General features: G+C 36.7%; 1 protein-coding gene across 1 annotated transcript in view; it reads right to left on the bottom strand.

Moving 5' to 3' along the window:
* SNAPC1 (small nuclear RNA activating complex polypeptide 1) overlaps positions 1-15,570 on the bottom strand; it is a 30,909-nt gene that overhangs the window by 5,187 nt on the left and 10,152 nt on the right. Inside the window, exons 5-8 of the mRNA XM_046647022.1 lie at positions 14,216-14,374; positions 12,626-12,694; positions 11,863-11,925; positions 8,480-8,630 (exon numbers count right to left, since the gene is read on the bottom strand). Of these exons, the coding sequence (XP_046502978.1) occupies positions 8,480-8,630; positions 11,863-11,925; positions 12,626-12,694; positions 14,216-14,374 (442 nt within the window). The remainder of the gene's footprint in view (positions 1-8,479; positions 8,631-11,862; positions 11,926-12,625; positions 12,695-14,215; positions 14,375-15,570) is intronic.

Genomic DNA, 15,570 nt, shown 5'->3' with positions numbered 1-15,570 from the left:
ATACAACCCAGTAAAATAAGACGCTCACGATGATAACAGTCAGAAAGAGAAAATTAAATTATGTTCAGGATATATTGTTCTAGAAAAATAGGAGAGCATAAAATACATTTTTAGTATTTTTCTAATTATAAAAACAATAAATACACATTGAAGAAAACAAGAAAAATAAGATGAATATAATATGTTTAGAAAAATATCAAGCAGAATAATTAAACTTTTAAAAAATAAATTTTGACATTTAAATCATTAACCTCAGTTATCCACAAAACTAATTTCCCAGAGGGTGTCAAACAGATAGCTTTACTATGCTCCAAGCTAATTGTTCAGGATGCAATTATAACTAATAAAGTATCGCTCAACCTCAAAACAAATGATTACTAGACATGCAGCTAGATTATAACTTACTTGAGTGCATGTCTAATTTGAGCTCCAGATCCACATTTCCAATTACTTGAGAGACAGCAAGTATAGCAGTTAAAGATTCAGGCTTGGATTCAGACAGACTGCCATTCAAGTCTCAGCTCGATTCATTAGCTAGGTGACTTTGGACATGTGAAAAGTTGGCAGATTAAGTGTTACATAAACAATAGCTGCTATCATCTTCACCATCATATCATCACTATTAGTCATGTCCTTCCAGAAACACACATCATAGTCTAGAATGGTGAACAGGTGTAGCTGTAGCTTAAATAGTACGAACTTAGGTAAATCCAATCACTCTACTGAGCACATTCACGTGCTAGTCAGCTATTAGAGGAATTGAGGCGGAAAGGCGGATTGGGGCAAATTCTCCCCCAACTGAAATCTTCATCCTGTGATCCTTATTTCTGTTAAAGGCACCAACATTCCCCCAGCTGCTTAGGCACGAATCATCGTGTCAAATCCCTCTCCATCAGCCTCTATATTTGGTTACTTGTAGCTACACATGGGTTCTCATATCTGTCTGCTTTCTAATTCCTACAACCACATGCCAGATACTCATTACTCCTCAACAGCCTTCTACTTAGTGTTCCTATTTTCAGTTTGTCCCCACCTACCTACCAAATATTCCCAGACTGATTTTCTTCAAAGAAAACTGGTCGTGCCACTTTTCTTGCTCAAAAGTCTCAGATGACTTCCCTCTGCCTACCAAAGTAAGTCTAAACTTCTTAGTTTTACATTTACGGCCTGGTCCCAGTATAACCGTCAACATATTTTCTACATTTATTTTTCCTTTTTCTCCCCAAAGCCCCCCGGTACATAGTTGTATATTTTAGTTGTGGGTCCTTCTAGCTGTGGCACGTGGGACGCCGCCTCAGCATGGCTTGATGAGCGGCACCATGTCCATGCCCAGGATCCGAACCGATAAAACCCTGGACCACCGCAGGGGAGCAAGCGAACTTAACCACTCGGCCACAGGGCCGGGCCCCTTTTTCTACATTATTAATAGTGACCCCTCAAGACCTCCTTTACACTCCAGGCAAAAGGACCCCTCACTCTATCCTTTCAACTACTTCACCTTTTTTCATGCCAATCCCTCTACCTGTCTTGGTCTGTGGAATTACTGTTACATTTATTTATTTATTTTTAAATCTTTGGGTTTTTTCTGATTACTAAAGTAACATATGGTTATCATAAAATTCAAACATTATAGAGATTTATGGACTTGGAAATTTCTCAGGATCCCATCACTGAGAATTAACCACCGTTAATACTTCACATGCTTCTAGACTTCTTCAATGATATATATTGCATTTGTGTCTACATTTATTTTTACTAGTGGAAATTAAATCATACTCTTCTTTAAAAATACATTTTCATTAAGCAATGTATCAATATATTTTGGACACATTTTCATGTCAGTATATATAGAACTTTCTCCAGCTTTTTAATAATTGCAAAATATTTCTTTGTACAGACTGACAATAATTTTACGTACCCAATTTTTCAATGTTATACACTTGAGTTGTTTACAATCTTTGTCATTTCAAATAATCTTGCAATGAATGTCCTGTGTTTTTGTCACTTGTAACACCTGTAAGCACTTGTAAAGGATAAGTTCCTAGAAACTGAATTGCTAAGTTAAAAGGCATGCATATTTAAAATTTTAATGATTCCCAACTGCTCTCTGAAAAGGACGTGCCAATTCATACTCCCACTTAAATTCAGATTTTATCTCCTCAAACTTTCACTATCAATGGTATCCAGTTATCTTTAATCTTTGCCAAGCTAATAAATTATATAAAAATCATGTTTTAATTTACATTTCTTTAATTATTAATGAAATTAATTTTGTAGTGAATTGCCTGTTTGTGTCCTAAGCCCATTTTTTCTGCTGGGTGGTGGCGCTTTTCTTATTAATTTATAAGATCTCTAATAAAATTAGAAGTTTTAACATTACCACATGTGCTGCAAATGGTTTTGCAAGATCTTTTGCATTTTATGGAGTATGAAGTGCCTTGTTTTTAAATAATTTTGAAATCAAAAATAATTTTCCAGTTTAAGGAAGTGAACTTTTGATTAAAGAGAAACTATGAAGTCAGCACTTGGATCTTTATTGAGGTACAGAATAACAAATGACCTCTGCTTTAGAGTATTTACAATACCTTTGGAGCTACAAAGCTGGTCAGCTGTAACAGTGGAGCTAGGATTGCAGATGTGAATTCAGATTATATTTTATTACATTTTCTTTCTCAAGGTTATGTCCTCCCTGGCACACCTCAGTAAATGCAGTAACAAATCTGAGACGTGCTAAAGAGCCTGGCCCTTAAAAGTTAATTTCAGAATTTAATAAAATGTTTTAGCCAACTACATTAAGTAATAAAATATGGCTAGTGAAGGAATTGGTATTTCATAAATTGTATCTGGCAAACATTTACGATGAAAAGGAATTTACATTCTTTCCTTTCCTGTCTTGCACTTGCTCCTCCTCTGTTCCTCATCCACACGAAAAGACTTGTTTTTCAAGTATTTAAGAAAGCAGCTTGACCAGCTTACCCTTCTGCTGTACTTGTAGGAAGGTTGATTATTAATAAAAAATGCTTGTGCAGGTTTCTAAACCTAAGTATCTTTGATACCTTAGAAAAAATATTTTAATCTACTAGAATTTTTTTTTCTTCCCAAAGGCCCCCAGTACATAGTTGTATACTCTAGTTGTTGAGTGTCTCTGGTTGTGCTATGTGGGACGCCACCTCAGCATGGCCTGATGAGCAGAGCTATGTCCGTGCCTGGGATCTGAACCAGCAAAACCCCGGGGTGCCGAAGTCGAGCACTCGAACTTAACCACTCAGCCATGGGGACAGACCCTACAAGTTAATTTTTCAAATACAATCAAACTCATCGATCTTTTCCTCATGTCCTCAGATTTTGTTGTGGTTTGGTTTTTGGTCAGATTTGTTGAAGTATTACTAACAAATAATAAAATTCACCATTTTTAATGTACAGATCTCGAAGTTTGGACAAATGCATAGTTGTGCAATCACCACTGCAATCAAAATACAGAACAGGTCTCTGACACCAAAAGTTGCTCTTGTGCCCTTTTGCAGTCAACAGCCCCTCCATCCCTAATTCCTAGAAACCAATAATCTGTTTTCTGTCCCTATAGACTGCCTTTTCCAGAACATCTTATAAATGGAATCATAAAGCATGTAGCCTTTTGTGTCTGGCTTCTTTCACTCAGGGCGAGGCATGGGAGATTCATCCATACATGTTATTACATGTATCCTTTGTTGTGCTCCTTTGTTGCAGAGTACTACTTCCCTGTATGATTACACCACAGTGTGTTTATCCAACGACCAGAAGAAGATGTTTAGGCTGTTTGCAATTTTTCATAATTACGAATAAAACTTTCGCATACAAATTTTTGTGTGAATGTAAGTTTTGATTTCATTCACTTCATTTCATTTCTCTTTGGTAAATAAGTTTTCATTTCTCATGAGTAGGACTGCTGGGTCATATGGTAAGTGTATGTTTAAATTTATTATAAACTGCAGGGGCCGGCCCAGAGGCTTATCAGTTAAGTTTGTGGGCTCCACTTCAGCAGCCTGGCGTTCACTGGTCTGGATCCTGGGTGCAGACCTAGCACTGCTCATCAAGCCATACTGAGGCAGCATCCCACACAGAACAACTAGAAGGACGTACAACTAGGATATACAACTATGTAGTGGGGCTTTGGGGAGAAAAAGAAAAAAAAAAAGAGGAAGATTGACAACAGATGTTGGCTCAGGGCCAATCGTCCTCACCAAAACAACCCAAAAGAAATCCTGCAGGTTTTCCAAAGTGATTATTTATACCATTTTGGATACCCACCAGAAGTGTATGAAGGTTCCAAATGTTCTGTTTTATGCTTTTTGGTGTTTATAGCCATTCTGACAGGGAATAGTGGAATTTATTGTGATTTTAATTTGCATTTTCCTAATAACTAAAGATGGTGAGCATCTTTTCATGTTTTTATTTGCCATCCACATATTTTCTCTGGTGACGTGTCTGTTCAAATCTTTTTCCTATATTTTTTAATTGGGCTGTTTATTTATTACTGAGTTTTAAAAGTTCTTTATATATTTTGGATACAAGACCTTTACCAGGCTCGTATTTTACAAATATTTTCTCCCAGGCTGTGCCTTGTCTTTTTTTTTTTTTTTGTCCTGCTTTTTCTCCCTAAATCCCCCCAGTACACAGTTGTATGTTATAGTTGTGGGTCCTTCTAGTTGTGGCACGTGGGACGCCGCCTCAACGTGGCCTGAGAAGCGGTGCCATGTCCGCGCCCAGGATCCGAACTAGCGAAAACCCTCGGCCATCGAAACAGAGCACGCAAGCTTAACCACTCAGCCACGGGGCCAGCACCAATCTTGTCATTTTCTTAACAGTGTCTTCCAAAGAATTTTAATTTTGAGGAAGTCCAATTTATCAATTCTTTTTCTTTTATGGCTTGTGCTTTTTGTCATATAAAAAAATCTTTGCCCAACCCAAGATCACATTTTCTATGTTTTCTTCTTCAAGTTTTATCATTTGGTCTATGATCCATTTTGAATTAATTTTTGTTTATGATGTGAGGTGTGAGTTGAGGATCTGTTTTTTCATATGGATATAAAATTATATCAGTACCATTTATTGAAGAATATCCTTTCTCCATTGAATTGCCCTTGCATCTTTATTGAAAATAAAATTGACCTTACATGTATGGATCTACTTGTAGATTCTAATATTTTCCATTGATTTGTGTCTATCTTTTCACAGACAGCACACTGTCTTGAGCTCTGAAGCTTTACAGTTATTTTTCAAAACTCTTTTAGCTATTCTAGTTTCTTTGCATTTCCATATGTACTTAAGAAGCAGCTTATTAATTTATACAAAATAACCATGGGGATTTTTTTATTGGGATTGCATTTAATCTACAGAACAATTTAGGATTAGTGGACATCTTAACAACATCAGGTCTTCTAATCTATGAAGACCATTTTTCTATTTATTTAAATCTTCTCTGATTTTTTTCATCATTGTTTTGTAGCGTTCAGCATACAGATCCTACAACATGTTTTGTTAGCTACATAAAGAAGTAGTTTGTGTTTTTGGTGTTATTGTACTTTAAAAAAATTTCAATTTCTAATTATTCTGTGTTAGTATAAATACTAACCCAGTATTTCATGACCTTGTTAAACTCACTTATTAGTCCTGGTAGCTACTGTGTAGATTTTGGGGGATTTTCTGTGTAAAAAATAATTATACTTGCAAACAGAGACAGTATTATTTCTTCCTTTCCCATCTAAATGTCTATTGTTTCCTTTTCTTGTCTTATTGCATCGGCTAGGACCTCCAGTATGATGTGTAATAGGAGCAATGAGAGCAGGCATCCTTACGTTGTTCCCAATGTTAGGAGGAAATCACCTTTAAGTATGATGTTGGCTATAGTTTCTCATACAAGCCCTTTATCAGGTTAAGGAAATTCCCTTTTAATCCTAATTTGCTCAGAGTTTTTATCATGACTAGATGCTGGATTTTGTGTACATATACTAAGATGATTACACAGCTTTTCTCCCTTATTCTGCTAATATGGTGAATTATGTTGGTTTATTTTCTAATGTTAAATCAACCTTGTATTCCGGAATAAACCCTAGTTTGTGATAATAATTGTCCTTTTAACACATTGTTGGATTCAATTTGCTAATATTTTGCAAGGATTTTTACATATATGTTCATGAGGATTTTTACACGTATGTTCTTTAGTTTTCTTTTCTTATAATGTCAATCAGCTGGGAAGTGTTCCCTTTTTGCATTTTCTGAAAGAACAGGATTGATTTCCTTTCTCAAATGTCTGCTAGGATTCCCAGTGAAGCCATCTGGGAATATAATCTGTTTAGTAAATATAGAACTACTCAGATTTTCTATTTATTCTCGTGTTAGTTTCAGAAATGTGTGTCTTTCCAGAAACATATCCGTTTTATCTAAGCTATCAAGCTTATTGGCATAAAACTGTTCATAATTTTTCCTTATTATAATACCTTTTAATTTCTGTAAGGTCTGTTGTGGTATCCCTACCTTACTGAAATTTTTGTTCCTAATTCTTTTCAGCAAATTGTCTTTAGGATATTTTTTAAGGCATCAAATTAATCATTTTCAAATCATGATCATTTTGTAGCCTTTCTTTCTGATATCATATATCACTTGACTCTTCTGCCTAATTATGACTAGCCCTTTAAGAGCAATGTTAAATAAAATTGTGATATTTCTATGTATTACCAGTAAAAATGAGGTGGCTTTTAGTCTAATAACACACAGACACACACACAACACTCGCTCTTTTTAAAATTAGGTTAAAGAAATAACCACCTATTTGTTTTATCTGGAGCAGAAGGTGACAAACTATGACCACAGGCCAAATCTGGCCCCAAACTTGTTTTTGTAAATGCAGTTTTACTGGAGCATGGGCACACTCATTTGCTTATATATTGTCTATATGTGCTTTCATGTTACAATGGCAGAGTTGAGCAGCTGTGACAGAAACCACATGGCCCACAAAGCCTAAAATATTTACTATCTGGACCTTTACAGAAACAATTTGCTGATCCCCTAATCTAGAGGAATTCTTTTTTTAAATCAAGAATGTATACTGGATTTTATCCAATGTCTTTTTTGGTAACTATTAAAATGAATTCACATTTTCCCCTTTAACCCATTCATATGGCAAATTATACTGACTATATATTATTACATTATATCGATTCCTAACTGCACCATCCTTGCATCCTAGAATGAGTGCACTCATTCAAGTTGTTTTATATCTGGAATTCTTTTGATACATATAATTTGGGATTTTTCAGTAATCATTGTAAGTGAGATTGGTCTAACAGTTCTCTTCGCATTATCTGCTAACTTTGTAGAAAGAACTAGAAATTCTCCTTTTCAAGGATTTCCTGATTATCCTCAGCAAATGCGGTATCCCTTCCTCTGAATTCTCAGTGCACTTCAAGCAACTATCACAAAACTTAACCATATCTGGACTATGTTAAAGGCATTTAACTTCAGTTCTCCCTCCACTGCCTCAATCGAGGAAAAAAACATTTAAAAGACTATAATATATCTTCATATACTGCTGCAGTAGCCAGGAGTGTGTTTTATACTGGGCATTAAGTATTAACTAATGTTTCTAATGCCTGTTTTTTTTTTCCTGAGCCTGCTAATCAGATTCCAACTTTATGTATGGTATATATATATACACACACACATATATATATAATTTGTGTAAGTTTTTAAAGCTATTGAAATATGGTCTTTTTTTTTTTTTTTTGAGGAAGATTAGCCCTGAGCCAACTACTGCCAGTCCTCCTCCTTTTTGCTGAGGAAGCCTGGCCCTGAGCTAACATCCTTGCCCATCTTCCTCTACTTTATACGTGGGACGCCTACCACAGCATGGCGTGCCAAGTGGTGCCATGTCCGCACCTGGGATCCGAACCGGCGAACCCTGGGCTGCTGAGAAGCAGAACGTGTGAACTTAACCACTGTGCCACCAGGCCAGCCCCCAAAATATAGTCATCACTTCAAAAACCAAATACCAAAGTAATTTTATAGATACACTATTTCAAAAGAAAACCAAGTGCAGGTTAATTAGTGCAGCTAAAGAGAAATATGGTTTATAGATTATATTACTTATCAGATAACTTATTTATATATAAGTTTGATTCACACACAAAAATTACTAATAAGTATGGTCTGGATAATTCTAGACTGATTTCTATAACTATCTAGCTATATCACTTTTGGACAAGTTATTTAATCTGTATGAGCCTAAATTTCATCATCTACGAAATGATGAATTTGATGACCCCTAGGGTCCCTTTCAGCAGTAAGTCTAAGAATCTAAGAAAACTTAGTTTTAATATTAAATCTCACGAGGTTCTCAGTCAAACAACTATCAGATCCTTTCTGATAAAGAAAAAAGGTGAGGGGAGGTTGTAAAGAAGACTCATTTTCCCTTGTTGGGTCTCAAAAAGACTTTAAAAGTTACCTCTGTTCCTGGAAGACATCTTCCTTCCTGCTGATTTCAGTGTGTCTTGGCTTCTTTTTTTCCTAGTTGCTTTGATTTGTCCTTGACCAGATGCAGAATCAGAGTCAGAAGAGTCAAGTTTGACTTGGCGATGCCTTCTTGACTTGGAAGCCTTAAGAGTTAGAAATCCAATTAACCACAACTAATCACACAATGAATCCAACTGATAGATAATTGAGGGAAAGGCAAAATACACAATCTAAGAGGAGGAAGGATTTAAGGAAATACTTATAATAAAGTACTTTACCATTATCCTGGCTTGCTTAATACCTGTCACATGTATATACTCTTTTATCTTTACAACAGGAAAAGTTCCCTGCAGCTGTCGTCACCATATACTTAAAGTGAGTTAAAATGTAGTTGTTGGGTTAAAATGTAGTTGCAGTTGAATGGCTGGGAAATGGAGGTGTAAAGACCAAGTACTCTCTTTACTGCCTAACAACCTGTTCTCCCTTTCTTCTAACAACATCTTGTTTTCCTTAGTTATCACCGTAAGTTTCTAGTGGAACTACTTTACGCCTGGCTGCAGGTATGGCCACGTGGCCCCATCTAGTCAAAACGAGTTTCACATCCCCGTGGCCACTATGATTTGCTCAGGGTGGGCATGATCTGTTTCATAGCTGATATAACTCAATTTTAGAATTTTGCTTAACTCTTAGGAAGGAAAATCCTCCCTTTCCATTGAACCTAAAGCTGGGGACATGCAAGGCTGGAGCTGTTATAAACAGCACTTGAAGCTAGTGAAAGCAACAAAAAAGGTGAGAAATGGAGGGACAGTCCAAGGACTTTTTAGTTACATCAGTCAATGAATTCCCTTATTTGCTTAAGGAGAGTCCTGACTAACACAGTTCTCAGTTAATGTCATATATGCAGGGCAGGTATGAACAGCTGTTAAAAAGCTACCATGCATTGTATGTTAATGACGCCTCTTTAAAGAAAAAAACCACAACTATGCAATGATACATACTTATAACAATTTATGGGGATTATAATGTAATGAATTTTTTTTTTTAGGAAGATTAGCCCTGAGCTAACATCTGCGCCCATCTTCCTCTACTTTATATGTGGGACACCTGCCAGAGCATGCCTTGCCAAGTGGTGCATAGGTCCATACCTGGATCCAAAACAGCAAAGCCCAGGCCACCAAAGTAGAATGTACGAACTTAACCACTGCCCCACCGGGCAGGCCCAATAATTTAATGATTCTTAAAAAGTATTTCATAACGTCTTAGGATATGCATTAAACATCACTATTAGCACTATATAAAATTAGCACTATATAAAATGGAAATGGTTCTAGTTTAAAAAGCATTTGGAATAATTTATTGTCCTTGGTGCTTTCATTCAACAATATTTTGTACTCAATTTACTGTGGTATAGCAAATATATAACACAACTAATCTATAGTCACTTTTAATTTTTTTACTTATTCTTTTTTATTTCTATAACCAGAATATGACAGTAATTTCCCACAGAATAAAATTCTTAGATTCATGCAAAGAATTCAGAAAAACATGAGATTAAGCACATAAATCTATCAGTGCTCTCTCCTGAAATCCCACTAAAATGAGAGTAAAGGAATAAAAATAAACTCACGAAATAGAGACAACAGGAAACAAAGCAGCTGTAAAGAAAAACAACAACATTGTGGAAGTGGGAGAGTGAGTGACAGCTCATTTAACAGAATGAACAGAGCTGAAATCTAATGGCCTGTATTGAGGAAGTTACTGTAAAGCAAGCTGGTCCAAGTGGATCAGGAAGTGGAGTCAACAGAAATGGGACTAAAAATATGGGTAGAAATGTTGCAAATCTACAAAGGGAATAGCGTCCCTTTTCCTAGTGTCTAAACTAAACAACCAGCCCCCTCCTGTAGAGAACAGGAGGTTTGCTCTCTGGGGAAGCTAGACCAGAGAAGCTGGAGGCTTGAGGACACTGCAAGAGCTGGGGAAGGGACAGATAACGCCTGCTACTGAACATAGGGAGGTTCAGTGAAAACCTGCATAAGGAATGCTAAGCCTCTTGGCTGATTCTCTCAGGAGGCTCCCACCACTAGCAGCTTGGCTTATTTACCACTTTCCTCCCCAAGATGAGGGGATGGAAGACTACTCTCTGGTTAAAAAAATAAAAAAAAAAAAAAGCCTAGATCCAAGAGAAAGAAATACTGAGGTCAAAAAGCTGTATCTCCACATGACCAGTCTTAAATATGGTCTGAGGATCTTCAAAAATTTGAAAAAAGCCACCAAAATGAAAGAGAGAGATCAAACTAAACAAAAATAGGAGCACTGAGGAAAGAGAAGGAAACTTCAAAAAACTGTAATCAATATCCTCAAAGAGATAGATACTGCATCCAGAAAAGAAAGATAAAGAACACATTTTTTCAAGTAAGAAAAGATTCTTGGAACAAGAAAAAAATCTTAGTAACGAAAAAATGTCAGCAAAAATAAAGAATTCAATATAATGGGGACTGGCAAAGTGGCTGAGTGGTTGAGTTCACATGCTCCACGTCAGTAGTCCAGGGTTTGCCAGTTTGGACCCTGGGCGCGGACATAGTACCACTCATCGGGCCATGCTGAGGTGGCGTCCCACACAGCACAACCAGAAGGACCTACAACTAGAATATACAACTATGTACTGGGGGGCTTTGGGGAGAAGACGACGAAGGAGGGGAAAAAAAAAAAAGATTGACAACATCTTCTCAAGATTAGCTCAGGTGCCAATCTCAAAAAATAAAAAAAAAAAAAGATGAAATTAAAAAGAAAGAATTCAATATAATGGTTCAGAAGATGAAGTCTAAGAAATCTTCCTGAAAAGAGGAAGATTGAAAACAAAAAAGAAAAATGAGAAGGAAAATTCAAGGAAAGAAAAAGAGCAAAAATGCAGTAAAGCATACTATCAAAGAAATAATACAAAAAATTTCTCAGAATTGAAGGCTATCAGATCAAAAGGACGCCCACCATGAGAGCCAAGGACAATAATGGGAAAAAGACCTGCACTCAGTTACATTATCACGAAATTTCAGAACTCCAGGGATAAAGAGAAAATCCTAAAACCTTCTCTGATGAGGAATACAAGAAGCTGGAAGACAATAAAGAAGAATGGCATCAATATTCAGGGTAAATACCAGAAGAAACAGCCAAAAGAGAAAAAGCTGAAGACGGCTGAGCCCTGAGGTCAGGAAGGCAGGGGTGGGAGGTGGTGGAGCAGGGGACTGTGGGGCTATATAAGCCGTATAGTATTACGAGACTTTTAAACTACGCACATGTTTTACTTTGATGAAAAATAAAAATGTAATTAAAAAAGCATCAAGTCAACTTCTAAATTATCTTACTAAGGAAATAACTTACCTGAACAACAACTGAAAAGGCCTTTGATTTTATTTTTGCTAATGATTCTGCCCTTTCACATCTCTGGAAGCGAAAATAAACAGGAAGGGGAAAAAGTTAAAACACATAAACATTAAGTAAAATCATGAAAACCCAAGTATTTTGTTATCAGCAATAAGATTTGAGATAGAAGGTAGGGTAAAAGAAACTAACATTTATTGGACACATATTGAGTAAAGACACTTAAACACACACCACATTCTCATAGCAGGTGGCATGAAACCACCCACACAGGTACTGACCATTTTCATTCAGGATTTAAGGATAATACAGACTAAAGCCCTGGTGACCAGGCCATTCCCTCCTATGCCCAAAGCAGGCTCCTTGTCTCGTCCACTAAGGTGGAGGAAAACTCTGGGGGGTGGAAGCAGTAAATAGTAGCTTCACCTCCACACAGGCTGAAAGGCTGACAGGAAATGAGAACAGACATTACAAAGCCGTCCTCCGCCCCTGTAAGGACTGATGCACCATCATCCCTCCTTTTCCCTGCTGAAAACTGTGAATATCCTCACTCGCAGTCTACACCTACTGTCTTTCACAAGGTTTCCAGTAAAGAACAGACTAGCTCTTCACAGAGCCATGTTTCAGAATTTTCTAAGATATTTATTATAATACTGACCAAGGGTCATAGTGCTTAGTGTACACAATCATAGCCACACATAAAATGAAAAGAAGCTAACCAAACTACTGTCCCGTAAGCAATGATACAGGGAATTTTTCTGACCTCTGATTCTTGTGAATTGCCTTCCCTCTTTTCTTCTCCATCTTTAACTTTTGATTTTAAGGATGGATTCTGAAAGAGCAAAAAAGTTATATATATACATTTACAATTCAAATTAACTAAAAATTAATTGCAAATCAATTTCAGAACAATAAGAATCATCTACTGTCAATTACTGAAAACCTACAAGACGGCTTCATGCTATTGCAGCATGGCTCGCCACCTGACTCGAAGACTAGAGTTAGGGTTCAGAATAGTGCTGAAATCCATCAGTAAGATGTCTAAATCCTCCTACTAATGAAGGATGACATGCTCTTTATGTGGTAGTAAGAAAACTGGCTTATCCTCCTTTCCTTCAGGTTTCCGAAGGTCTTGATAATGCTCATTAAAGAGAGTTTATTTATTAAAAGAGAGTAGCAAAACAGATTTTTACATTAAATGCCTACGTCATTTATGTAACCGATTTGTAGCACCTAAAATATTCAACCATTCTAAAATGTGCTTTCTCTTATTAAAATAAATGTGGGTAGAAGCAGCAAATTATTCCCTTTTTCCCAAGACTGTTATCTACTCATCACCTTGTTTATCTTTTCTAAAATTAACTTATGAGCCAGTATCCTTTTTATATAGTAGAAAGTCAAAAAGTGGCAACAAATCCTTCTAAAAGGCAATATATAAAATAACAAAACCTATCTAGCACTTGTGAAAACTCGAACACACTTTCAGACACATAGTAAGTAATTAGAAATTGCTCATTTTTCACTTTTATTTTTTCCTAGAAGTATTCACTAAAATAAGATGAAGCAGTGGTTTCAAAGGTAAATTTAGCAGTGCTGGCCTTTCGGCTTCCAGAGTAAAAAAGTTTCTCTAGCTGAAAAGGTTAATGTGGAACATGGGCAGTTCCAGCATCTGTATTTGGACCAGAACACTAAACTGAAGATTTGTGTTGATGAGATTTGTAAACGGATACACCAAGGCAGATACAGCATGTGGTAAACAGAGAAGCACGTGCTGGGCCACAATGGGAGAAGCACCACTCAGGTCTAGCTGTCTGCTGTCATGCAGCAAAGTGGGACCAGTGTTACCAAACCTCTGATTTTTAAGAGAAGCTGGATGTCTGGAATTTTAAGGAAAGTCCACAAATATTTAAATATTAGTAATTAATTCAAATTTTTAAAACAACATTAGGATCAACACCGTGCCAAACAAAGTCCATCTGTGCGCAGGATTTGGCCCAAAGACTGCCAGTGTGCAACCTCTGGAAAATACTAAATTATAAAGATTGTAATAAATCTGTGGTATGCCAAGATACTTATCCCTCTATAACTATATATATAAAATATTTGTTATATATTATATAATTATAATTGTCTAATTATATATATAACCATATATAAAATCAGACTGCACAGTTAAATAAGATCCCATAGCTAACAAGCGGCAAAGCCAGAACGGGAAAAGGAAAGCCCCTGAACCCTAACTCCACAGGACAGGAGTTACTCAACAGTCTGCCTCTAAACATCAGGGCCCACGTCGAGCTGCCCGTGAACCATACAGATGCAGAAGTGAGGTACCAAACAAGCAGTCGCGTACCTTTCTGTCTTTGTGCCACTGCTGATGCTCCAAAACTATGTTCTTAATATTGTCAAAGAAATCATCCTTTATCAGGCTGAGGGCTTTGTCTGGATTGGACTTATCAGCTGAAATTATATGTTTCATGTTCTGATAATGATCATGAACATTCAGCATTTCCTAAAAGTGAAAAGATGAGTCTTTTATTTCAATTTTTGAGGAGAAACTTAAAGGCAAAACCAATATAAAATAAAATGCCCTTCCAAAGTGACTGAGTTGATAAGGATTAACATGCTACAGCATTTTGAAAATAATATAATCATGCAAACAGAACTTTACAACTTTATTAATGAAGGCTGCTTTCCAGAGGTATGGGCTCACTGAATTGAACTTTGCAAACATTAACTAATATACACTGTATGGAGAGACACTGGGGAAAGACTAATTAGTTAACATAGGATTGCATTCCTGGATATAATAAAAATTATTTGTAGTATAACATAATGTTAAATACCACTACTGATAACTAAGATCACATTTTTCTTTCATATTGTCACATCAAAGATATTTACATAGTTCTTTATGCTCCGCTGGAAATTCCTACATAATGACTCTCACCCAATCCTCCAGAGATGTGCTCACTTGCACAAATTTCAAAGCCTGTGCGCCTGTCTCCATAAGCTTCATCATTACTTCAGTGATAAGACTCAGGATTAAAAGAAACAGAGGATGATTTATGACACCATTTGAGGTACCATTTATTAATCAGACCTGCCTCCCCCAAACCTCCAGCCAAATGGGCAAGTCTGTGAGGTAAGGAGAAAGCACAATGCACGCAGACTTAAGAAATAAGATAAAACCACTACTGGGACTTGACTCACAGACCAGGAGAGAACTACTGACCTCTCCATCATAGATGGCCACTGCAACATCTGAGTCATCCCTGAGTTAGGCTACTCAACTGATTTCCAGCAGACTTCGATGGAATCAACAGACATCTACTCAAGGAATCAGAAACTGCTCAGGAGTGATGAGTGCTCACATATGCAGGATCTTCAAAGGGGAACAGAGTCCAGGCATGGGAGCCCCTAACTTTTTAGTTTACAATGTGCTGTACTTCCATTACTTTACAACATGCAATACAACAGGACAGGAGAAAGACCACTAGCTGGACCTGGTTCTGAGTCTGAGTTCTGTCACTTGCTAGATTGTGACCTGGAACAAATTCCTCAATCTGGGAATCACGTTCCACACTTGTACAAAATTAAGTAATGCCACCTAACCCACTGTACAAGTATTAAGTGAGCTTACATAAGTAACAGTGTTCTGTATAAGGACAAGCACTATGCAAAGTTAAAGGAGTAAGAAATAAAAGA

Source organism: Equus quagga, chromosome 20 (assembly GCF_021613505.1).
Source record: "Equus quagga isolate Etosha38 chromosome 20, UCLA_HA_Equagga_1.0, whole genome shotgun sequence".
In the NCBI taxonomy this organism is placed as follows: Eukaryota; Metazoa; Chordata; class Mammalia; order Perissodactyla; family Equidae; genus Equus; species Equus quagga.
The sequence above is the reverse complement of the archived record's forward strand: the minus strand, read 5'-3'. Positions and strand labels throughout refer to the sequence as shown.